This window comes from Austrofundulus limnaeus, unplaced genomic scaffold (genome assembly GCF_001266775.1).
Source record: "Austrofundulus limnaeus strain Quisiro unplaced genomic scaffold, Austrofundulus_limnaeus-1.0 Scaffold384, whole genome shotgun sequence".
NCBI lineage: Eukaryota > Metazoa > Chordata > Actinopteri > Cyprinodontiformes > Rivulidae > Austrofundulus > Austrofundulus limnaeus.
In genome coordinates this window covers 54,157-81,410 of record NW_013952786.1, presented here as the reverse complement: position 1 = coordinate 81,410, position 27,254 = coordinate 54,157, and the positions used below count along the sequence as shown (strand labels likewise).

Here is a 27,254-nt window from a genome sequence, read left to right as displayed (position 1 = left end):
ATCCAGCTCCACGTGTTTCTATTGATGTCATTTCCCCACTAGAAAAATGTGTGATGGAGGTCCATGGAAGGCAAATATATTTAAATCAAATAAACAAAAGAGGATGCAGTTAAAATAAATAAAAGGTATTTAAGCTAAGTTTTGAACATCCAAAACACATCCAATACTTGTTGGCTGCTTGTGGTCTTTAGGTCAGACGTGTGTCGTGAAGCTCCTCTGTTGTTTGAGACGCTGGGGGAACCGTCTGATGGGGGAACCGTCTGATGGGGGAACCGTCTGATGGGGGAACCGTCTGATGGGGGAACCGTCTGATGGGGGAACCGTCTGATGGGGGAACGTGGCTCGACCTAACACCGGTCTCTGTTTAATGATGGATGAAATAAAGAAAGTGGCGGTACTTTATTTACTTTGAGCTAGCGAACGTCATGTTCACAAGATAATTAATCCACCAGATAATTCAGAGGCGGTCTGTTCAGTGCTTTCAAGCGTCAGACGCAGCGGCTGCTGACGTCATTACGCTCTTGCGTGATGCTGCGTTCAGAACAAGCATGGAAAACTCACCACTCTTATGCCAATACAGTTGCAATGGTGCATTTAGGTACCAAAATGGAATTGCATGAACATTCACCTGGTGGTTATGTAATACAGCGAATCGATAAAAAATCTGCGTCGACAAATTTACATAATCGACGTTATCGATTATTTCAACTAATCGGTGCACCCCGAATGTAGTGTTTGTCTTCAATAAGATATAATCACAGCAGGCAGTGTTAAGCCGAAGTAGACATTGATATTTTACAAAATTCATAGTAACAAATATTTGTCAACTTCTTTTTAAGAAGTAGACAGTTTCCTTCCTGAGGTGTTACAGAAATGTCTGTGGCATGATGATCAAATATCCCTTGAATTATTCACAGCGGCTGCCTTTTCACTCCTATCAAAACAAACTTTTATAAAGCAGGATATTTTAGGGTTAAAACAGGGATTGAAGTAGGGAGTTAACTCCATGTTTTATTTTAGGTCAACTGTGTTTATTGGTTTTCAACATAATTTTACTTCACAGATGAGTATCACTCAAATTTTAATGTCACATTTTTTGCAAATCAGACAATCAAGGCATGGGATATTTGCCGAATGAATACAATTTAGATAAAAATAAACCATATTTTCACTCTTAAGTAAATTTTTTATAACCTCTTCAATTTTGGAGTTAGCCATACCATTTCATGTACTGCATAGGTACACATATACACACTAGGGGTGCACCAAAAAATCGATTCACATCAGAATCATGATTCTCATTTACAAAGATATAGAACTGATTTAAAATGTCCCAAAATCGATTTTTTTAAATAAAAAAATAAAGTAAATCCAATGGCTGTCAGTCTTTATTTTGTAACTACGTGAGATGTCCTGACGTCACCCGGTTCTGGAATGTATGCATGCGTAGAGAGCACCAAAACAAAGAGGAAACTACAAAACTGGAGGAAAGAGAGATTTAACTGGCCCCATCCTTATTGAACGCAAAGATTTGGGCTCATTTTGGTTTTTACTGAATGAGTCCGAGTTTGACATGATCCTCACTATGTGTGAGGTTTGCACAATGAAGATGAAGCACTTTGGGAACACGACAAATGGGCTCACATTATCAGGTTTGAATTAAAAAATCGATTTTGAATTGAATCGTGGCCCCAAAAATCAGAATCGAACCGTGAGAAAGTAAAAAAATTCCCACCCCTAATACACACACATTCAAAGATTTTCAGTTTCATTACAAACTGTGTCTAAAGTGTATATTTTCTGCTTTTTTTACCATGTATAATTTTTATCCAACTGATTAAACATTGTTTATATTACATATACTGTAATTTCGTTGTGCTCTGTACAATGACAAAGGTCTAATATCAACAAACTGAAAGCCATAAGTAGTTTGGGTATTTTAAAAATGAACGCAGTTGTTTTTGCTGTTTTATTATCTCAGCATATTTTAATTTCAGATTGTTCTTTCAAATCCTTAAGAGTTTTGCTTATGTTAAAAGATGACCAGAGTTAGTTAAGTCAGCACATATTTCATATAAGTAGGGAGAGAGAGAGACTGATTTAATGTGGCTGATACTGGACATTAAAAAAATCATCAATCAGTCTTGTCTGTACACAATTTACTGCTACAACCAGTTAGAAAGCTCATAAATCTTGTAGCTGGTCAAATAATAGATCCGACATTCATGTAAGTTGATTGGAAAGCATTGCTGCCTTTAGTAAATTGGTTTAGATTTTCTTCCCTTTGTTGCTACAGCTTACTCTACACATCATCACAAAGAGAGAAGTACCAGCTGTTGTACAGATAGCTAATCCATCACTTTTCTGTTCTTCAATTATTGGTGGTTTAATTACTTTCTGAGCAAAAGGTCAAAATTTTCTTTATTGTATTGCTTTGAAAAGTGATTAGGATTGTTTTTTATCAGTATTTTTGTCATTGGCATCACTAAACCAACTTGTTGGTCAGTTGGTTGCAAAAACGCAGAATTTAGTTAGAGTGCAAGTTATTTTCTTTTAATATTGAATCAAGTTTGACTCACCAACTAGTCTCCATCAGCTGCTGCTTATTGAAATACTGCCTTAAATCTATTTCACCACAAGACTTTTGAATGATCGTTTTGATTGCATTACTGATTAAAAAAATGAACTGGATACATAATATACAATTTAAAGTAAACATGATTTCTTTTGTTTAATTTAAAAAGAATGTCATGAAGTAAAGCAGTGCTTTATGCAGATAAAAAACATTAAACATTTTAACATGGAGGCTAAAAGAAAAAAAACATTCCTCCTTAAACACAAAAACAGTTTGGTATTTCTACTTCCTAGACAGCTTATTCCATAAACATTTACCACCAATGTAGTTAAAACCGATTAAAAATTAACATATTTAGTTGCATATTGGTCAAAGTTAACTTGTTGTCCCATCAGTGTTGCTTTTATTGAACTGTGCAGGTGTTATTTTTCAGAATTAGATGTTACAGGAACTAATCTTTACATGTCACCAAGAAAACGAGTGAATGTTCAGGATCTGAACTGTCTTTGAAGTGAATTTACTTTAAAAGTAAATTATATTCTATAACAAAACAATTAGTTTAATACTTAATGTATTTTTTATCAGGCATTACTCAATGAAGCCATTTGTATGTAAATGTGCTCAGTTAAGCTATAAATAAAACAATTAGTGTTATGTTGTCTGGGTGCACAGTCCATGCCCTAAACAGAAATGCTCTGCTGGTCTGTGTTTAACTTGTGTTCTGCACGTTTGCTTGATTTTTGCCTGCAGCGTCTGAGGGTCATTTTGTTGTGGTCAGATTTTGGAGTGCAGCACAGAAGACTGTACCCAAACTTCCTCCTGCTCTGTTTGGTCTGTTTCACAGGCGTATACTTCAGCTGACCACACACATTGCTTTGCATTGCTTTTATGCTCACATGGCTCTCATCATGATATGGGAATGTTTACATCCAGTTTAGAGTGTAATTTTTCATTCAGCTGTATTTTATATCTGAATTTCTTTACTTTTTGTCAATCTGATGGAGAAATTAAAAAGTGCAGACGACGACCATGTCAGTGGTCCATTGGACATAAACTTCAGCTTGTCAGCATGATGCTTTGAGAAAATCAGTAGATTAAGTTTATTTATTTTTCAGTTATTCCAGTTTTTGACTACAGTTGATAACGAGTATACTCCTAGTCTGGTTCTTGTGTTGGTGAAATATTTGATCTCCCACCTGTTATGATGTTGAATACATTTCAGGACTGCACAAATTGAATAGATTTGGAGACAAACCAGCTCAAACTTTGATTAAAAACATTAAACATAGCAGCTCAACTTTAAATTAAAAGTTAAAAAGTGTATTAAGCATCACCTTTGTGTGTTTCTGGTAGACTCTGATTCATTGCAAGCAACATTAACTGACATGTTTGCAGCACGGTAGCTCAGTTGGTATAGCTGTGGCCTCTCAGCAACAACATTGCTGGAGTGAATCCTGGTCCAGGGCCCTTCTGGGTAGAGTTTGCATGTAACTCTAAATTGTCCCTATATGTGAGTGAGATTTTGAATGGTTGTTTGTCTTTATGTGACTCTGTGATGGATGGACTGTTGACCTGTCCAGGGTGTACCCCTAGCCCAGTGACTGCTGGATATAAGTTTTCATAATTAATAATTTAACCAATATATCCAGGTGGATGTATTGTTATGCCTCTAACATCTACACCATTTTATGTTTGCTGTTATCTTTTTTGTTCGTATTCAGGGGTAGACATAAGGATATTTTTCAGGTAGTCCAGTTGACAACCTGTTGACAAAAGCTGGTTGTCCGCAAAACATTTTGGTTGTCCAAAAGAATCTCAAGAAAATTTTTATTTAACAAGTATATTGTTCTGTAGACAAAGTTTATTATTTATAATTGTTCTCAGTCAGCCTGGTTGACAGGATCTGTGTGAATAAAACTTCCTCATTCTCTTCGTAAGGCTCAGGGAGTAAAGCAGCAAAAATGTTGCTAATAAAATCTATAGAGGTTACCCAACATTCATAAACTTCTTTCTGCAAACAGGTCAAACATTTTCACTTAAATAGGAGTATACTGTGTGCATGACCTTGTTAAAAGTTACATTTTAGTGTTCTGTTTGGTTTTACCAAGTTTTTTCTCCCTTTCATTTTTAGAAATGACAGACACCCGCGACAGACGACTGTAATCAAGGTCTTTTTTCCTTGGTTGTCCACCGGACAACCAGGAGACAGGATCTGGTTGTCCGAAATGAAAATAGGTCGTCTCGGACAACCTAAACAATGGTTATGTCTACCCCTGGTTTTATTTTATGATTTATTTTTAATTTGTTTTTCTACCAGGGTTTTTTCTGTTTTATTATTTATAATGACAAAAAGTTATTCTACTAAAACTCTAGAAAATTATGTTTCTTCACATGTTGAATTAAGTCCTCAGTTTAGGCTGCTTTTCAAATTACTTTTGAACTTGGTGGCATTACTGTACTTCTTAGCAGGAAAATGGAAAGACTGAACACCTCGGTGTTGCATAACAGCCTCTGACTCAATAGGAGGTGAGCTTCAATATGCAGAATACATTAAACTTTCCAAGAGCTTCAAAAAGATTCTTTAGCACATTATAAAGGAGAAACATCAGCCCTTTTTTACGTCGACAGAATGTTTTTTGACATCTGTTTCAGAACATGCAGAAAGGCAGATCTACCAATATATTTCAGCTATGTTACTGTAATTTACTTCCTTTCTGTGCTTGAAATAGAAATCAATAAGTCCACTTGTTGCACATTCATTTTGTTAGTGGTTGTTTGAGCAAAAAAGAAAAAAAAAAACAGCAATCAAGTAACAATTAGTTTTACTGAAAATAAGTTAAAAATAATGTAAATATCCTGATTTAATGGGATTGTTCCACAACTTAAAGTTAATTGACTCACTGCTATTTACCAACATCATGCTGTTTCATATTTACTATGACTTTTATGGCTGGGTATCAATTTGGATTTCCCAAATTGATTTGGTTCACGATTCAATTTGATTGATTTTTAAATTAAGGATATCATGCAGTAACACATTTATTTTGATATAGAAGACATTCTCAAATAGTAGAAACTAATTCTGACTTGGTGCATTGGTAAAATTATAAACATTAAGGGCAAACTTGTAAATTGGAGTTTAATCTTGAAACAAAACAATCTCAAGTTTCAAAGGGTTTAAACTAAAAAAGGAATTGCAAGAGAAAATGTTGTTGCCCGTTCGTTTGAGCGTATGAAAACTGTATATTTGTAATGTTTCTGTTACCTTTTGTTCAATAAAACTTATTAACGAGAAGAAAGAAAAAAGTGTACTTCAACTAAAACATTCCATCACTGTGAATTACATTAAGATCTTTCTTAAATTTAAAAACATTGGTAACAAAACCTAACGATTTTGTTAAAGTGTCATCTTTCACACAATACATGCCGAGGAGAACAGTTTCAGTGAGATGTTTACACACCGTAGTTTTGGTTTCAGCACCTGAACGAGCCGCTCGAAGCTAGGGCTGTGTATTGGCAAGAATTTGGCGATACGATACATATCATAACAGAGGGGTCACGATACGATATATCCCGATATATTGCGATACTGTAAACAAGGCAATATATTGCGATATATTGCGATTTTTTTGTCCAAAAATTCTATTAAATAAAAACCTCTTACTGAAAAAAAGAAAAGCTAATGTTTACTTACAGTGCTAATGCTACCCATACTCTCTGGCGCTCAAGAGGTAGAGGAGCCAAATGGCTGGCTCACTGCTGCCAACTAGTGGTCAGAGGCTGAACAACAACATAAAAATGAACGGTTGGCAAGAAGGTTGACATTTTAAACCTTAATTAAAAATCGATACAGGGCTTTAGAATATCGATACAGTATCGGGAAATGAAATATCGTGATATTTCAGTGTATCTATTTTCTTACACCCCTACTCGAAGCCCGATTCGTTTCCCGCTACCGCGTCCGAGCGCAAATCTTTACAAACAAAAGTTGTCCTGGCCTCTGTTATCTGTAAGTTCAGCTGAGAATCAGCTGGTAATGTTAGTGATTCCTTTGTTTCTTTTGTTTTGCCCCAGACAACTTGTTGTCAGGCGCTAACGTTAACGCTGCCTGAACGTCAAACATACGGCAAGCCATGAATGTCACACATGGAAATGTGCAGCTTCATCGCACACAACACCCATGGGGAAAAATCTATCTCATGCCTTATGAATTGATTTCCTCAAATTTTGAAAGATAAGTGATCCAGATAGATTAAACATTTTTTAAATTAATAAATTTATTTTTTACCCAGCACCAGTAACTTTTGTATCTCATTGCTCTACACCATCCTGTATACATGTATTATTAAAACTCAGTAAGCCATGCTAGTAAATGTCACTTGCTTTAAAACAGAAGTGACAAAAGCCTTTTATTGGTTGAAAGTTTTTGCTCAATATACCATTATTTGCCGAACTAAGTCTCTCTGGCATCTAAGTCGTATCAGTCAAAAAATGTCATGAAGAGGGAAAAAAACATAAGCTGCATCCAACTATAAGTTGCAGGACCAGCCAAGCTCTAAAAAAGTATTTTATCTGTAAAATACTGTACCTGTAAACGTCACTACTGTGCTCCATTTATCTGACATTTATCATACATAATATGATACTTGTGTAAAAACTGTGAAATGTCATTAGCTGTAGTTCCCAAGAGCGCAATCATTTTTTAGTAATCAGCTAAGTTAGTTTAATATGATTGTAAAGCAAATTGAATTTTGAGATTTTATAAAATTGCCCACAGTTTAATACAAAATATTGTGAACAAAACAATTGTTAAAGTAACCAATTTCTGCTTTTTTTGTGCAATGGTTTATTTTACTAATGTTTGAATCATTTAACTCTTCCTCAGCTTTTGATTGATGTTTTTCTCAGTCCTGAGTTTTCTCTTTAGTCTTTTTGTGCTTTCTTCTTCAACAGGATGTCCCTCGTTTCTCTGTCATTTCTCTGTCTTCCTTCCTCTCCCTCACTTACCCCCGGATCTAGTCCAGACAGCTGTCAGACGTCTCTGCCGGTGTGGCTCCAGCTCGCTGTATTTTCTTCTTTCTTTATCTGTTTTCAGCTAGTGATATGTGTGTGCACACATTCGCACACTTCCTGTATCAATCCATCACCACACTTCTGTACTTTAGTGCTTGTATTAAATCTGTTTTAGACCTTCAAGGGACTTTATTGCCAGCAACCCGCAAAGTAATAAATTCACAATTTGAATCATTGAAAAGTTTCAGAAATTTTGCATAAAAATAGTTTTAATTTTAGTTTTACACTTATTTAAATAGTTTTTATGAAAAAATGCTCTATACTACTCATACTAGTTCACTCTAGATCAACAAAGATTATGTTACTAAATGGGGGAAAATTGTGTGTTTTTACTGTAGTATGCAGCATCTACAGATGTTTTCCTTGTAACTGAAGTAGGAAGGAAGGTTAGACTTTATGGATTATACATTCCTCCCCCTCAGTGTCTTTTGCTACTGTTCCTGAGGTCAGACTGCCCACCTTCATGTGTATCTGGTAGACCACTCAGCAGATTTACTGTAAAAAGACAAGGGCATAAAAAAAAGATTATAACTGTCCAAAACTGGGAATAATAAGACGAAAATGTTGAATTTATATTTATAAAAACTGTTACACATTCACAAGACCCTGCAACCTAATGTTGAGGACATTGTTTTTCCACTCTAAAGTGTAATGCTCCTCATTAAGAAGTTTGATTATGTGTTTGCTGCTTTTTACAAACATTTGTTCCACTGTCCTCCTCTAACAAACAGCTAAACATCTTGAACTTCACCCCAGTCCTCCAGGCTCTGTTAGCTATTTATGTGTGCAGCAAAATTAAGAAAATAGAAACCTCTATGGCCCAAAGCAACCCCTGCATGTCATCCACATTCAAGAGTGACAGGAAGCCTTTGAAGAACTGCTTGATCTATCTCTCCATGGTTCTTTCAGCGTTTCTTTCACCTCAGTCTTCACAGCTGCTCGTCTCTCACCAATTTGTCTCACACATCAATCTATTACCTTTTTTTTCAGAAGGCCTCATTGTTCAGTAAAAACATTTTTGCAGTATTAATATAATTATAGCTACATTTACTGTATGCTGGCATATTTAAGATGAAATGTTTTCATGCACACACAGCAGAAAATGTCTAAAATACTAACCTACTGGTATATGCATCTTTTTGAGGATCCAAATGATAAAATAAAAATGTATTGACAAGTAAGCTGTAAATGTTAAGTTTAAAGTAATGTCAAGTTTAATTTTTTGTTAAGTAAACTTATGCCAAAAAAGATGCCTCCTGAACTGATGAATCAATTTAACATAGAAATACTGTATATCCCATGTGTCTATATTGCAAAACAGACGTTTAGCCAATGTTTCTTATCTTAGTCAATGTATGCCATCTTTGACCTAATTATGACCCCCGCACACGAACTGTAAGCGGGAGTCATATTGTTTTCGTACTATTTATTTATTTATTTATTTATTTTTCAGTGATATTTGGTCAACTGTAGCACAAAAACGGGTGCACCAATCAACAAGAAATTTGGCAGGACTGTAGATAAGTCTGACCTACACTGCGCCAGCCAACAGTTTTACGATAGACCCCATATTTGAGGAGGGGGCTCCTTTCAAAGGTGGGGTGTTTGGACACACAAAAATGCTTATAACTCAGAAACTGCTCAACGTAGGAGTTTCAGATTTCTTTTGTTGTTTAGCTCTGATGAAGCTCTAGCCATCAGGCCCACCAATCAGTGCCCCAACCCCACCTGACCCCCAGTTTATCTTAAAAGATGGTATCTGGACATACAAAAATGGTTATAGCTCAAAAAGTATTAAACATAGGAGCTTCAGATTTCCGTTGGATGTTTAGCTCTGATGAGGAGCTATCCATCAGGTCAACCAATGCCCTCCCCCTTCCCAAAAAAAAGACCCCCACCCAAACCACTACAAATTTGGGATGCACCTAGTAGCATGACATTTATTAGGAATAAAAACTTCTGAGTTCTGGTGCATTTGTGCGTGCGGGGGGGTCATTATGTTACCACTATGCGGTATCTAGTTTTAATCGTTGTTTTTGTCCACGTCTTACACGACTGTCAGTATTCATGTTTCTAGCACTTCGTCTGATTTCACAGATTTGTGACTTCTCTTAAATTTTTCCCCTCCTGACATTCTTTCCTCCCCATCCTTCATCTCGCCATAAATTCCTGCCTCCATGCAAACATTTGGCCTTTATCTTCTCCCCCCTTTTTTCTGTAGGAACTCTGTCAACTCCATATTTTTGTTCCTACATTGGAGAGAGAAAGGGGATAGTGTCAGCTGTAGTCTACTTGTTTCTACTCTGAATTACAGAACTGGCATCACCAACATTCACTCTACTGGATAATGAGTCATAGAGGTTATGAAATTGAGTAAATACTTGACAGAGTAAGTATAATGTTGACCAGACTCCTCATTTCTGCAGATGTTAATGCACTAATTCTCACCGCTTATTTATTTTGTTGCAACATATGCTTGCCAGGGAACCGTAAACTTGGCCATGTAAACATAATTGTGGTTGTTTCTCAACACAACTTAATTTTGCATTCTGTGAGGAGGGAAAGAGGAAGTCTTTTGTTTAACTGATGAACAATACTGCAAATAAGACATTAGGCTGTGCAAGAGTCATAACAGAGACCAACTTTTGGGAAGTTGCATTTCACCTCTTTCATTTATAACGGACTGTCAGTACTGCTTGGGCAGTGTCCTTTTTAATGCGAGCTTTAAAACCTTAAAAAGAAACAGAGACAATTTAAGTTTTAGTAATTAAATTAAATTATTTAAATGATAAATAATTTTATATTGTGTAAAATTAAAAATTTAATGTAAATAAAGGGGTTTTGTCTAAATTTAAACTATATGACACGTGGAGATTTCTGACAAAATAAAAAAAATATTGTTTTGGATTCAAACTTGTATATACCATCACAAAACATGAATGGAGTGGGATATAAAATCTGTTTATGTACATCACATCGCAGACTTAGAAGATTGTGCATCATTTATAATGTCAAGTTGATTTTGCAGGCTGTTTTAAGATTCATAGTAGTTGTTGCACAGTCTTAAGTAATTTTTTTATGTTTGACTTTTTGTTTTCATTGTTCCTGCTCTAACCTTTATTTGTAACAATATTTGCTGCCCTCATTTTTACTTGGACGTCTTATATCTGTAGCTTTTCAGTCTAAAGTTAATTTTAACATCGAGTGTTTGAATTGATGCAAATAACTTTTTTTTTATTTTCAGATCTAGAATAGTAAAATGTCTCTTTCAGCACTTGGATAGTTCTTCAAACCCATGGAAAGCATGCAGTTTCTAGGTCATATTTTATGCCCTAAGGGTGCGTTTGTCCATAGAAGGATGATTAGATTGTTAGGCAGCCACTCTGGATTTAGATTTTCCTTCTTTAGAATTTGACTTGACATTATGTTGAATCATGAAAATAATCTAAATAAATAATAACCAAACTTTATTTCATGTTGTAAGCTCTTAAAACCCAGAAAAAATGCTGAGGTAGTTTTTGTTCTACTGTATTTCATATTTTTTATTGAGGTTTGGTTAGACTTTTTGTGAAGTGTGCAGTTTCTACAGTGTACATTGTGCTTATATTCTTCTTACTGACTTTCTTTTTGCCAAGTCCATTTGCTGCAAAACCGTTCCATACTGTTATATAGGAGGGATGCACGATATCACTCAAATTTATTGTCACTATAATAACAGCCTGTGCAATAGGCACGTTGCAAATAACTGCATAAACTGCAATAAATGGTTGGCTCAAATATTTGTATTTATGTATTTTGTAAATTTCCATCTGATGAACAAAATGGACCAAAGTTACCACATCAACCAATTGATCAGTGGAGAAAATGAAGGTCAACTGTAGAGAGAGAATTTGCAGTTTAATTTAGTTTTGTTAACTTTTATTTAAAATTATTTAACTTATTTTCTTATATATTTATTTATAAAAAAAACTGATAGTACTGCATTTTCAGTATTTAAAGCATCAGAAAAGATTTAATGGAGATGATGTAAAGTCATTACAAAACTCATTTCATGCAGTTTGTTGTTTCACTTCTACTGCAGCATCTGTGTGTAGTTTTATTTTTTCTAAAAGTAAAACTCATGTTGTAAAGGAAATTATGTGTTGTTGTTTGACAGATTTCACCACTGCAGTATTTGTTAATTAATTGCAAGTTATATCGCAATATTAAGCACAGTTACTGCACATCACAGGTTTTCCTGATATCATGCAGCCCTAATATGTAGTAATTATTTGGGTATCCTAGATGGGCCTCCTGCTTCCTCCTGCATTGTAAATGAATGAAGTGACAGATGCAAATGACACACCGTGATGTTTCTCTTGAGCAAACAAATGGGAATTCCCAAGAGTCATTTAGGTTGGTCTGTTTATGACCTTTCCCCTTTTGACCAGAACTAATTCTGAACTTATGCTAAACCCATTCATTCAGACAGATGGAGATATGACAAGACCAACGTTTCTAACTGCCTCTCTTTGTTATTAAAACGATTTTGTGCACACTTAGTTATACAAATGGATTTCAGTTGCTCCTGAATAAATAACATTTCTTATCATGATATTGTACGCAACTTTTCCAGGTAAGGGGTGATAATTATTTTCTCACATTTAGGTAACATATCTTTGCTGTACCTCATTGTATCATCGCACATAAAATAATCACAGTGATTATTATATTTAAAGAACTGTGGTTGGGATGTGTCATGAATAGTTATAAACTCGAATTATTTTTGTCTCTTAATATATTAGGTCATCTGCATGCCTTGTCGGTTAAAGGACGTTACACAAAAGTGGAACTAACTAATCATCATTTCCTTTTTCTTGTTCTTTTTTTGTGCGCTTCTAATATGGGTGTTGGAGCTAAGTATATATGCCTGAATTGCAGTTTAGGATGTACTGACTAGTTAACATGTCGTACTGATGACTTTGTAGTAATATTTTTGTCAGATATCTGTGCTTTTGACATTGTCATTCAGATAATCTAGAATCACGTTTTGATTACTGTATGACTATCAGAACAGACGGTTTTGTAAGTCACCTACTTATTTTAGGAGTGGAGTTGCTGTCAATTGCTAAATGTTTTACTTGTTGTAAACAACAGGCAATTCTGGTTTATTGTTTCTCTTCTTGCTGCTATAGTGAGAGTTGATGGTAGAAATAATGACCCGCGGACCATACACAAAAAGAACCGCTTCACCTCGAGGCTTCCTGGTGGTTTCCTGTTTCTTAGTTGACCCATCTTTCCATGTTACAGTCTGAATGAGATTGGTCTTCTGCCAACTTTCAGTCACCACGACCAGCCTACTTGCATGTCAGCTTTTCAAAACACTACTGCTGGATTTCTATTGACCAGCAATATGAGCTCTGAAGTAGAGACCATTCTGCCAAAGCATAAACATGCTCTTGCACATTTAGGCGGTTGGATTTTTTTCAGGGATAAGACTGAAGTCAATATATCGATTTATTTGCAAAGCTTATTTTAAAAACAAATACTCCTTCATATGTGTTGACTACTGAAATACTTTATGCAATGACATGACAGCATGTGCAATATGACACAGATTGTGCAGTTTATAACTTGTCTGATTGATTTTCAGTAAATGGGTAAAGTATTATGGGAAAAACATAAAACATGCATATGTCATGTTTTTCCTTACTGCGGTTGTATCTCCTTAAGTCATAAAATGTACTAGCGTCAATCCCATTGGACGATCTTTATCAGTAACATTAGCCTACTGTTCCTGGCAGCCCAATTGGTAAAAGTCCATTGATAACAATGAAAGAGGATTTTCCCTCTGTGGTAGCTCTGTCTGAGACAGTGCAGCAGTGTGGAAGTTAATCCCTTAATCATCTTCTTAGCACAGTTTGGTAACAAGAGACCCAGATGCACCTAATGTGACCTAATAGCTGCCAGTCTGTGTTGCCTCGTCAGTAATGATGTGTAGAAACCACAACTGTTGTGTTAAAACTGTTCAAACGAAGGAACAGTGTATTAAACTACCCTACAATGATTACATAAACTTCTTATTCTGTGGTATGGTGAAATATCTACTAGTAGATATACTAGTAGCTATAAGATTTTAAGATTTTTATTTTAGTTTGCTAAATGTTGGTAAATATTACTTTATATGTTAAATTAACATACTGTAAGAACCAGTGCAAATAATTAATTTTTTTCATCATGTTATGAAATTATGTGTCATTATATGGCGTCAAATTTCTGTCTTTACAATAAATAAATCTTTAATACTATTATAAATTGATTTTGAAGTTTTGTCACAAAATGTTTAAAGCTTTTACTCACAAGATCAAGACCTGGTGAGGTTTATACTGTATATACTAAAGTGTAGTTGTAAACTGAACTTCCTTGGCAGCTAAACTACTGCTCAGTGTCACTTTGTGCACAATGCTGTTTGGTTTACTTGAATTTTTTTAACAATGATGGCCCCTTTCAAACTTTTTAGGGCTCTCTCTTACTCTGGATTTTAGAGAGATTTTAGCTGTTTTTCTCTCTGTTTTCACATGTCTGCACTCAATATTGTGTCCATTTTATCCCAGTGGAAACTTTAAGGCAGCCTTTGATTTTGAGGCTCACATGCTGTTTGGTTTGGCATTCGTATTTCTCCTGATAAGCCAGTGGTTAGCACTCATTCTGTTGGTCTAGTCAGTGTAATTTGGTTTGAGTGGAGTTTGTCTGTTTCCATGTGGTCATTCAATCTGATTTGGCTGCTTTGGTCACTTTTGATAACTGTCAAATGGTTATAACACCAGGTTTGTTTTTTAAGTTTGTTGTTACAGTTTTTAGGTTCAAGTATTTTTATTCTGAAGCAGATCATATTCTTTTATAAAGTGTAGTGCAAGCTAACAGACGTTTTTTATTGGTGGTGTGCCAATTTGCACATTATAAGGGGTAATAATAAATCAAGTCTGATAAGATTGTAAGTGAACTGACATTGTAAAAATATACTATTTTGAAGAATAAGATATATAGCTGATATTTTTGGATATTTTTGTCATTTTATATTTCATCTGGTTGTTTGTTGATTAATTTTGCAATCAGCTATAGATGCACAATGGGTTTGGCTACTCTTAATTGTCGTTAGATGTCTGTGTGAAAGGTTGTTTATCTCATTTGTACCCTTAGCAATATATCCTTATTTTCAGCTATTCGTTAGTTCTTCCTATGTAGAATGATTACAGCAGTGCATACTATTATGTTAGGAGATTGTTGACCGATTAATCAACACCAGTTTAGGATGAAAAATAATATATTAACTTTTGTTGTTTAATGTATTTCTCTTTATACATACGTGTGTGTGTGTGTGTGTGTATATATATATATATATATATATAAATTTAATTAATTAAACAGAATGAATTGACTATACACTGGAGAATTTATTTTTCTCTTCATGCTGAGTTATCCCTATTTTGTTTTTATCTGTCATTAATATATGCATTTCTTTTTCCAGTCCTGTGTGCAAAGAACTTGGCAAAGAAAGACTTTTTTCGTAAGTACAGACTTCTTTGTTTGTGTTTGTCGATGTTCTTTTCATTGTTCTTGTAACTGATTTTGTCACCAGCGTGAGCCTGCTTCTTTTTTAAAGCTTTAAGAGATTTAAAAGACAATGATTTGTGTAAAAATGTGTTGTATGTATTACAACTGCACAATATATCAAAAATGTATCGTGGGACTGTGTTGACACTGCTAGATTGAAACAACTTTCACCCTGTAACCATAAACCCCTTCTTCATGGTCAAGGCTTACTTACATACAGGGGTTAGACAATGAAACTGAAACACCTGTCATCTTAGTGTGGGAGGTTTCATGGCTAAATTGGACCAGCCTGCTGGTCAATCTTCATTAACTGCACATTGCACCAGTAAGAGCAGAGTGAGAATGTTCAATTAGCAGGGTAAGAGCACAGTTTTGCTCAAAATATTGCAATGCACACAACATTATGGGTGACATACCAGAGTTCAAATGAGGACAAAGTGTTGGTGCACGTCTTGCTGGTGCATCTGTGACCAAGACAGCAAGTCGTTGTGATGTATGAAGAACCACAGTATCCAGGGTAATGCCAGCATACCACCAAGAAGGACCAACCACATCCAACAGGATTAACTGTGGATGCAAAAGGAAGCTGTCTGAAAGGGGTGTTATGGTCTAAAACCAGGTGTTTCACTGTCTAACCCCTGTATCTGTTCAGTTCTGCCCAGGTGTGTTATTTTCTTAGCCATGTGTTCCTCACCCTGGGCATATCATCAGCGCGCGGCCTAAGTCATTGTGGTTTTATTGTCCAGTAGTGACTTTTTTTTGTCGCAGCACTGTTTAAAAGTGTGCGTGTAACGGTGGGCATCCAGTTCATCTGAAATGGAGACACATTTGGCTAATTCTGAATTGATGAGAATCACTAAAACGCTTGAGTCCCATGTCCCCGTTGCTGGGGGCAAACAACATTTTCAGTTTTCTATTTCTTTGACAGATCTTAAGCTAACAGAAGTTAAAAGAAATAGAAAACAGAAAAAGCTGTGTTTGTCAATAAGTTAAAGTTTGCATGTGGAGAAGAAGGGGCTCTCGCTACCTATACGATCCGAATGTAAAGCTTTGTAAAATCTGTCCTTGAGAGAAGAGTGTAACCTGAAACAAAAGTGTGGACTAAGTCTTTATGTTTGATCATGGACAATCTCAAAACAGTGACGATCATGTTAATACTTTCAGTCAAGACAGCTGCTGCCTGCTTATTATAATAATTCAATAAATGACTTGTTTTATTTGCAGTATTCGCTCAGTCACTCAGATATTCTAAGCAAATTAAAACTTAAAGATTAATCATAAAATTATTACAACCATAAATCGCCCGTCACAACAAATCGATAATGAAATTTGTTGCCAACACTTTTAATAATTGATTTTTATTGATTCAGTGTTGCAGCCATAACATGTACGCACAAGAGAGTAGCAGATAACACTATGGAAACCATCATTCTATCGTATCTCCAGCCACTCAAGATTGGTTTTTCTGCCAAGTGCTGAACATGCACTTTTTTGTTTGCTGTGTAAATGTTGCCTTTTCTTTCTCACACACCCTATTTAGCCCTCATACATTTGTTTTTTAATTTAATATTTTCTGTTTGTTTGGGTATCTTGGAAAAGGTTGATATGACGCATGTGTTACTCCAAGTTGGAAAAGTAAAAACAAACATGAGGTCATAATGGGTTATATGACTAAACGCCAGTTTAGCACCATTCTGTAGCTCCGGATAATTGGAGAAATGAAACGAGCATACTGTTTGTTTCATTGATTTAGACTAAATTAATGAATTAAAGATGTTTTTGTTCTTTTTGTTAATCAAACTGACACATTTGTGAGTACCGTATCAGTAACGTTTGTGAAGAACCGTGTCAATACTAAAGTGGATTGATATTTTAGTTAGTTTTACTTTGAGCGTGTCTTGTTGCTCTTGTTCCATCTGCTTCATTGGAGCAGCCAACCAGAGGCAGGTTAAAATGTAAACAGTGAACTAAATGGGCTTGTCAGATAATTATTTAACTGGCCCTGACTGCACAACAACTTTAGAATCAACATGTTATTGTTAGAAATCAAAGTGGAGCTAGCATGGATAACCAAAATTTACTTTTACTACAAGACTTTATACTGTAAAGTGTGTACATCCATAAAATAATTGAAAATAGGCTTTTTTGTCTTTTCTAGTCTTTTTTTTTTTCCAGCAACCACACCAAAAAAAAATCATCACAATCTAATTTACGTGAATCAGTTGGTGGCTGAACATTTTGTCACACCGGTTTCCTTCTTGATACAAGTTAAGAGTGATCTCCCAAGTTTAAGCCTCCTGCTGAACAAAACCTTTCGTTTTTTTTCTGTTTGTCCTTCTACAGGATTGCCGGATCCTTTTGCTAAAGTAGTGGTGGATGGTTCTGGACAGTGCCACTCTACAGATACTGTGAGAAATACTCTTGACCCAAAGTGGAATCAACATTATGATCTGTAAGTCCAAAACAACACAAACGTGGTGTGACATGTTACTGTATGCCCCTTATGTCTCATCAAGGTATGAGTTCAGTCCTTCTTGTTACAAGCCATTATTAAAATACATACAGAAGGTTTTGTGCAGAAGAAACACCCTTTTGTAATTTGAATGAGCTGTTTTACGACAGAAATAGCATCATGTAGGGTAACATTTAAGACATTCCATACTACAGACCTTATGACAGAAATGCTTTAAAAAGACTTAAACTTAAATAGATTTATTCTTCTTCATAAAAATCAGGTATAGGCATGTGGTAAGTACCTTATATGGAGCACTATAAAAAGTTCTAACCCATGTGTGTGTGTGTTTTTACTGCATCTACAACAGATGTAGTTTTTCAGACACATACTTTAATTTTGAAAAGCTTCTTTGAACCTCAGATCTCCCCATTCTTAAATCCCCACCCACTCTTTTTTTTTTCCCCACAAGCGACCCTTGGCCTCTTCCTCTGGTTCAGGAAATAGCTGACATGCCACAGAAAGCAGATGGGAGTGTGGGCTTGGCAGATTGCCGACCAGCCACACCTCCTGCAACCCTAAAATTTTGGGGGGTGGGGTCTACTCCTGCATGCCATGGATACTGTTGGCCACAGGGTTTATCCATGCGTTTTTATTTTCTCCATTAGTTTGGTTATATTCATGTCATCTTGCGCAAAAAATGTTTTTAAGGATCAAAACTTTTACATGAAGCTTTTACAACTTTGTTAAAACTTCATAAAATTGTTTGGATTGTATTCCTTATGCTTGTCTTTTATTTTATTTTTTTATTTATCAACATCAAACACTTGTGATGTGAAAAGTTCAGAGCATGTTGAGTTTCTTCCTTTAAAACCCTAGTTAGATTCGATACACACCAAGCATTATAAAACTACATGTTAACTATGAATAAAACTATTACTGGTACTGCCTTTAAGTCTGGTCACCCAGATTTAAAATATACTTAAATTAAAAACAAAAAACAGAAGAAACTTTGGTCACAAGGCAAACACAAAATGGGAGTTGAAAGTTTAAGTTAGATTTTTTTAAAGTTCAAGTTTGTTGTTTAAAGTCAGTGTTGATGGGGGGAAAAAAAGGAAAAATAGATTACCAAAAACAATTTGTGCAAAAGTTGACCCAGCTACACTGAGAATATTTGATTTGTATAGCACGCAGAAAACCATTAAAAAAAACTTGGATTAACAAAAAACATAAAATATACTTGTTAATTGGTTTTCACATAAACTATACTGTATGTATTTAAAGCATAATTAATGCATTTTTATGGTTTTCTCAAGCTCAAACTGATCCTTATAGATTTTAATTATAACTCATGAGAAAAGAATGTCATTATAAATTGTTGTTTGCTTTTTGCTAATGAGCTTTTTTCATAGTGATAATGAGTTAATTGAGATCTTAACTGACATATGCATAAAGCACATTTCAAAATGAATTATATTAGTAACTGCAGAAATTAAAAATCTTGATTCAGACAGCATCAAGAAATTACATCACTGGATGCACTAAAATTAGGGTTGTAAAAATAGTTTTGATACACTGAAATATCGCGATATTTCATTTTCAGATACCGTATCAATTCTCTATAGCACTATATTGATTTTTAATTTAGGCTTAAAATGTAAACTTTCATGCAAGCGGTACATTTTTGTGTTATAATTTAGCCTTTCGTCGCTAGTTGACAACAGTCAGCCAGCCATTTGGCTCCCCACACACCTGAGGATTCAGAGAATATAATGCTAGCTCAGATGTTAGCTTTGTGAATAAATGTTAGAACTAAGTACAGACTGCTAAATCTGAGCAGATTAGATCATTACCCTTTGCCTTCAAAGCTGAGGTAGGGTTGCCAACTGTCCCATATTTTAAGCCAAATTATGGGACGCTCTTTCTCCTGACTGCAGTCTACAGTCTGCTGTCACAATACAGCAGGTAGGTAGGCATTTGTCTAGTGCCCTGAGCTGAAGGGTGACCCTGAGGGGCTGAAGTGGCCAAGTGCAACAACCCTATAAAACACTGAGGGCAGTGAAATGACTGCAGTACTTGCACTACCCCCTTAAGGTGTCTCATGACATTAGCACAGATTATATCTGCTTCATTTCATCCATTTACTGAACTTCATTACAAGATATAGGCTATTTGTAGATATACCAGTAGCCTATATCAGATATGGGCTACCTCGGGGCGGCTGTAGCAGAGTGGTTAGAGGAGTGGAACTGGAACTGGAAGGTCGCCGGTTCGATCCCCCGTCCAGCTGTCTTAGTTGTTGTGTCCTTGGGCAAGATACTTCACCCCTAAAGGGCTCGACACACGGGCAGCGACAAACTACAGCGATTAACGGCTGTCATCGCAGCCAGGGTGAAACCCGACACACGGGACGCGATAGCGATCGCAGCGTTGTGAATCGTGCTCTCAGATCTCTTGTCTTCAAGAAATTTGATTGGTTCTTGACTCTGAAGGCGGGTGTGCATTACGGACGTGTAAACTAAACAAATCTTGCGATGCTAATGAAATTAAAAAACAAACACACATCAAGATACAGTTTTATGAGGAAAAACTTACCATAAACTTCACCCTGGTGCCAATAAATTCCCACTAAGCTTTTCAGTGATCACTTGGTGAAAGTGTTAGCTAACTGCAGTGTGTAGCATACTCTCCTCTCATTGGTCAGTCAATGAAACCCTCGCTGGTTGGTTGTACGCTAAGCGACGGTGACAAAAGTTGAACATTTTTCAACTTTCATATGTCGCGTCACAAGCTCGCCTGTGCACGTCTACGTGTACGAGCGCGAAATTTCACATGCACTATTTTCGCCGGTCGCTTAGCTGGAGGAGGGCACGCGATTGTCGCCTCACCGCACAGGCTCCATAGGAAATAAATGGAGAGCGAGCGACGTCGCCTCCCGTGTGTCGAGCCCTTTATGCCTCTGATGTGTGTCCCTTCAGTGTATGAATGTGATTGGCACTGATTAGTCTCCATAGATGATTGTACATGTTAGCTTTGTAGAGACCTAATAGAGTGCTGTGTGAATGGGTAAATGAGGACACAGATTGTAGTGTGAAGTGCTTTCAGTGTCCTGGATGGATAGAAAAGTTCTATATAAGTACAGACCATTTACTATTTATTGTTAATGTTGTGAGTGACACTATTTTTTATGATATTTTAAATCTGAAATCTGCCAAAACTATTTCATTATGTTATTTAATTTGGCCTAAAAACATGGATGAAAATAGGAAATATGAAACCTATAAAATAGATATAAAACGTTTAATAAATTAGAATTTTTGGAGAAAAAATGACAATATATTGCAATATCACCTAGTGCACAGTATCGCAATGTATTATGAAATATCATATTGTTGACCCTCATGTTATATGTATCATATCGACAATTTCTTGCCAGTACACAATCCTACTAAAAGTGTAAAGCTTAAAAATAAAAACAGTTATTAAATTTCACTCCTTACATAGCTGTTTTCTTTTTGCTTTATATACAGAAGTGTTTTTATTAGAAACCCCCCCCCCACTCTTTGCAACCTACACATGGTGTAATATTGAGTTTGCATGAAAGCAGGATACTAGGCTGTAATTACATCCAAGTCAGCAAGAGTGCAAATCTGCGTTTGAATGTTGTGCACAATGTGTGTGTTTACTGCAAGAACGTTTTAGGTCCCAGACAGTGGTAGAACACATCACAGGGACTTCCTCTGTTCTTCAACCACAGCTAGACAGTCCTCGACTGCGGCAGTTCCGTACACACGTGTGCGCACACATGTCTGCAAAAGGTTGAAATCAAAACCGTTTATTTAACAGATGCAACACAGAATAGAAGTTTTTCTCTGTGTATTAAAATGCTCAAGTGGAATCCTTTAAGTTAGCAGCTAACTTCTGAGAATAATCTCTCATCAGTTGAACTTTCTGTTCCTGTAGTTTGATTTGCTTGCAGTGTAGATACAAAGTCACTTATTTGATTGTTGGGATAATTTCCTCCTTTTCATGTAGTAATGTTAGAATCAAACCTACTTTGTCAGCATTCTTTTTTTTCCGTCTTCTTCTGACAGTTATATTGGAAAGACAGACTCCATTACTATCAGCGTATGGAACCACAAGAAGATCCACAAAAAGCAGGGCGCAGGTTTTCTGGGCTGTGTCCGCCTCCTGTCCAACGCCATCAACAGACTTAAAGACACAGGCTGTGAGTACCTGTTTGTGTTTCCGTCTGCATATGTGTCACTGAGCATTTGTTAAAAATAGATCACCGGTGTCTGGTTTCTTTGTTTTCATTCTGCATGTCTTGAATGAAAAAAATACAAGTCAGACTAGTTTGCTGAAAGTGACTTGGAGGCTCTCTGCTGTCACAGGGTAGATAAATATTTTAACAGCCACCTGGTGGTTAGGTGAGTCATATGACTGTTTGCACATCCTGCACTTGGTTTTATCACAAATGAGATGGCAGGACATTGGTCCTCACCATGTTTTTGTCCTTGTACTGTCCGCTTCTCGCAGATGAAGCACGAACAAGAGTGGGGAAGGCAGGACGCCGCCACGAAAACACAAACCGTTCATTAAAAGTTTAACTGGCTTTCATTCAAATTCAGGTTTCTTTTTGTCATCTGATGCAAATTGAGAAAATTCAGTTCATTTTTCCATGCACATAATCTTTTGCAATCTTTCAAAAAAAGTAGATTTCAGTTTTGTAGTATCATCGATACCAACACATTCGCAGATGCACACACATCTCGACAAAGATCTAAACGAGCCAAATGATGCAACCCTTAGCATATCATAGATCATGCAGGTGTACATGTGGGCCTGCTTTCGCTCTACATAGTTGAGTCTGTTGCAACACAAAGTTTTTAAGGCTCACAGGAATCAGCGTGGTGAGTACTTCTGGTTAAAAGTCTACGTTTTTTTTTTCTCTGAAATCTGATTACTGCTCTTGCCATGTAAGGCTCAGACTATCCCTGTTTAGTCTAGACATGTATTCGGAACAGATGCGTGTTCACAAACAAGCTACACAATTGCTCTGGCTCTATTTATAGACTTTTGTTTTATGTTTAATAGAACAGGAATTTATTTTAACTTCCTTTGATGCATCTTTGTGTCATTACTCATTATTTCATTTTTCCCCCCTCTCTTAGCGCTGACGCAGTTTTGTCTTGGGTCTAATTGGGTTTCTTAACCTGAAAAAACACTTTTTCTTTTGAGTTGTAGTTAAGCATGTCCTGGTCAAAACATCTCATCATATACAAGTCCTGTCTTGTTGAACAGTTTATAGCCTTTTGTCTGCCAGATACTCCAGCTCACATTATGTTTATTTTCTTTTTGGTATCAAAAAGTCACATACTCAACAGGGCTATGCTTATAATGTTATGGCTGATGGCTGTAAAAATACATCTGGCTGTGTTTTAACTAATGTGAAGCAAAAAAAATCACTATGTCAACACATAGTCTAATGTTTACACATGAAGCCTTCTGTGAACATAGAGGGACAGGCTCTTCACTCAAAAACACATTTTTGACACGGAGATTGTGAATTTTTCTAAATTAAAATGCAGTGTTAATTTTTAATATTAATCAGATAACAAAATGAAAGAGGTTCTGTTGATTTTGTTCTTTTATGGAAGTTCCTGTTGCACATGAAGAGCTACACCTCTACTGATAGATGTTTTTGCATTTCCCTCACAGGTTGGCACATTTGTCCTGAAAATACGTCAGTAGTGACAGGATGAGTTAATGGTTTTGTATTAATTGCAGATCAGAGATTGGATCTGAATAAGCTGGGCCCCAATGACAACGATACTGTGAGAGGACAGATAGTTGGTAAGAATTATTTAGTTTCAGTTCCATGTTTTCTGTATTGGATTTAGAGACCAAAACAAAAGTTTAGACTTACATGTGTCACAAGTAGTGTAATCTTTAATCTTTTTATCTTACAAAGTAAAATCTGTGATTACATTATATTTGGGAGTGTTTTAAACAACAAAGTTATATTACAATGCTATTTGGAATTCTCACAAATGATATTAGTCATTATTGCTTGAGCCAAGTGGTCTTTAAACATCACTGTTTTACTTCTTGTTTGTGTAACGATAGTGAGTCTACAGTCCAGAGATCGCATCGGGACAGGGGGTCCAGTAGTGGACTGCAGTCGTCTGTTTGACAATGACTTGCCTGATGGGTCAGTATCAGGTTTTCAATAAAAACAGCTCATCCTATAGGTCATTAATCTATTCATTTACTGGAAGTCTTATTTTTTAAGCTGTTGTGAATATATTCATGCTAATATGTGTAAGTATGGGTAAGATTTGGGTTAGTTTCTATTAATTTTAAATGTTTTAATCCAAGTGACATTTTAGAAATCATCGGATTGTGGTGTTCACAATGTCAACTAATTTTATGTAGTTCACCGTGAGATCATCTTGCTTATTTAGTCCGATTGTTTTCACTGTTTTAAAGGAAGCACGATGTTGCTGTTTTTAACGATCTGGTTTAATATTTTCATGAAACAGCTGGGAAGAGAGGAGGACAGCCTCTGGAAGGATACAGTACCTGAACCACATCACACGCACCACACAGTGGGAGAGACCTACCAGGTACCAGCTGAGAGAATTTCCCTCATGCTGTATGGCATATTGCCATAAAATAAGTAGAATATGGAGCTTTCTATCAACATAAATGTAAATAATCCACTCTATTCTGTATATTATGGTGTTTCAGTAAAGCTAGTAGTAGTACTTTCCTTTGGGGGGGAATGTACACTTCCACTTAAAGCACAACAATAACAGTCTGGTGGTAATGAGTGCTGTCAGTTTCCTCAGTTCCCCACCCAAACATGTTCTTGTGCACACGGACAGACCAACAGGCAGCTAAATAAACTAGCCAGTCAGTCGGGCAGCCAGGTTTCACTTGGCCCCTCCACCCTCACCCCACTTGCTGCTGAAACAACTGTCGCCTTCCTGCTTGTTTCATATCAGCAGAGTCATTAGGGAAGTAAGCAAACAAACCTCTCCCTCTACTCAGCCAGTCTATTACATGTCTTTAGTCGACCACGGACAGAATAGCAAAAGTGAGGATTGACACACGGGAAACGCTATGAAGAACTACGGCACTGAGGGAAGAGGAAATGTTGAAATAAAGGAAGAGGATGAGCAGGTGAACAATAAGGTGTTACGTGTCGCATGAGCGTAGCACTCAGTATGTTTAGGCTTCACTTAGTTTGGACTGATTTAGAAACTAGAAAGAAAGGAGGAGAATGGAGACGGGATAAGAAAAGTGAAGGCAGAGCTGGAGAAAAATAAGCATGATGGAGGAAATGGGTGGGAGAAGAGTGTGTGTAGAGGGCTTATTGGCCCCGAGGCTTTAGATAGCTAAGGCGTCAGTAACTCTGGCCAGACAGTGGTTAGACGGAGACACACACACGCGCGCACACATACATACACACACACACACACACATACATACACACGTCCACAGTGTGTATAATTCAAACACAAGCACGGGTTTATTAATCCTAACTCTTGGACTTCTCGCACATGAGCAGAAATCAACATTCTTTAAATGTTTCTCCTGCACAAGTGCCTTTTCGTTTTGTGTGTCCTCCTGCGTGTGGAACCTGTTCTCGTTGTTAAAGCTACGACNACACACACACACACACACACACACACACACACACACACACACACACACACACTTATATACACTGTCTGTCAGAAAGTCGACCAGTCTGTGTTTGTCTGCTTATCACATATCTATGTCAGTTCTGTTCTTGGGTAACACACATGCTAGCACAGGCTGTTGTGTCGTGAGGACTTTTTGTTAGTTTTCTTTTAAAGGCGACTTGTAATCTTCTGTATCGCTGAAATCGCAACAGCTATAAAAAAAAACACATTAATCTTCTTGTGAGTTCATGACACAGGACGTCCACAGTATTTGCATAATTCTCGTATGCATATCTTAACATTGCAAAAATAAGTCATCTTGTTTCCTGCATGACTTAACCCCAAGCAATACTGAAGTGTTTAACTCATTATTTTCTTTTACAATGATTTTTAAAGGGGGTATTATGCAAAATCAACTTTTTTGAGCTTTATAAGATGTTATAATGCCATTTCCTCTTCAAAAATATAGCCAGCAGTGTTGCTTTGTTTCATTCATGCATGTTTGAAAAGTCCTTGAATCTCCTGTGGTAGCCATATGGAGCTGTCTGGTACAAAGCAACGCCTATTTATACCTTGCTCCTCCCTGGAGCACAGTCCTCGAGTTCCTGCCCCACTTTTATTGTGTAAATATATTTTGAATGCCAAGGAAAAAAATTTTTCTTACAAAACTGTTAGGTTGTAAACAGCATGAAGCTTTGTTGTGATGACGTGCTGAAGTAGGAGACAGAGGCCAATTGCAAGGCGTTTAGGTAGGCTACGATTCAAAGTCTAATTTATTTTTGACATGTACAGTGTTTTCATAATAATTGAAGGTAACATAGTTACTTGATTGTGGTGTAGAATTGAACTGTGTGCCTGGAAAATACACAACCTCCCTTTAGGTAAATCTAAATTTGATGCACACACATTTACTAAAACACTAGAGTGGGTCAGAATCAGAGCCTTCACGCACAGAAGACTGCAGGTTTCAAACATGAACATACACTCTGCTGTCTTTCAGGCCAGCGTCAGAGTACTCCAGCCCATCGGGGCGTCCCCTGAGCTGTGTGGTGGATGAGAACACGCCAGTGATGACTCCCGTTAACGGGGCTGTGGCCTGCGGTCCTCCAGGCGAACAACGCGTTCAGGAGAGACGGGTTCGATCACAGAGGCATCGGAATTACATGAGTCGAACTCACTTACATACTCCGCCCGACCTGCCAGAGGGTTACGGTGAGAGAGCCATGAAACAAAACACTTCTTTTGACAGTAGAATATTATTGGTTTAAAACAACAACAAAAAAGACATTATCAATTTATTTCATGCTTTGCATCAACATTTGTAATCATGAGCATTGAGGTGCCTATGTAAAAGAAAGAAGGAGTGAAAAAAAGTTACTTTACATTATGGAAGTCCATTGTGATGATGCCATTAGCTGTTAAGGCTAACATTTATTTTGTGTAACTTTCAGCAAGTAATTCTCCTGAGATTAATGCTTGAAGATCTCGTTTCAAGACTCAGTGTGTGCAAATTTGTTTTTGAATCTTGAAACGTTTCCTCTTAAAACCAGATTTTAAAAAGGTAAATCAGCCCTCTGTTCTCAGATTGGTAATTTTCGATGGCCTGATGAGTTGTCAGGTATTTCACACCAGCATTGGTGAAATTTAAAACTAAAAACAACTTTTCATGGGAAACACAGTTAGTTAAAGGTATTATATCATGCTTTTAAATCCTTCTTTTTCACGTCTAAATCATTCACTTATGGTCTATTTAAAATAAAAATGCAACACTTTGGTCTTAATTCCTCGTTTTTGTTGCTCCACAGACTCCTTGCTTTCCTTGCTTTTACCCCTGTTCTGAGCTGCGTCTCAGAGCAAGCTGTTTTGG

General features: G+C 36.6%; 1 protein-coding gene across 1 annotated transcript in view; it reads left to right on the top strand.

The window, feature by feature from the left end:
• The window catches only part of LOC106528474 (E3 ubiquitin-protein ligase SMURF2), a 58,724-nt gene that overhangs the window by 2,485 nt on the left and 28,985 nt on the right, over window positions 1–27,254 (top strand). Inside the window, exons 2-8 of the mRNA XM_014023647.1 lie at window positions 15,156–15,194; window positions 17,585–17,693; window positions 21,788–21,921; window positions 23,484–23,549; window positions 23,823–23,907; window positions 24,239–24,322; window positions 26,388–26,599. Of these exons, the coding sequence (XP_013879101.1) occupies window positions 15,156–15,194; window positions 17,585–17,693; window positions 21,788–21,921; window positions 23,484–23,549; window positions 23,823–23,907; window positions 24,239–24,322; window positions 26,388–26,599 (729 nt within the window). The remainder of the gene's footprint in view (window positions 1–15,155; window positions 15,195–17,584; window positions 17,694–21,787; window positions 21,922–23,483; window positions 23,550–23,822; window positions 23,908–24,238; window positions 24,323–26,387; window positions 26,600–27,254) is intronic.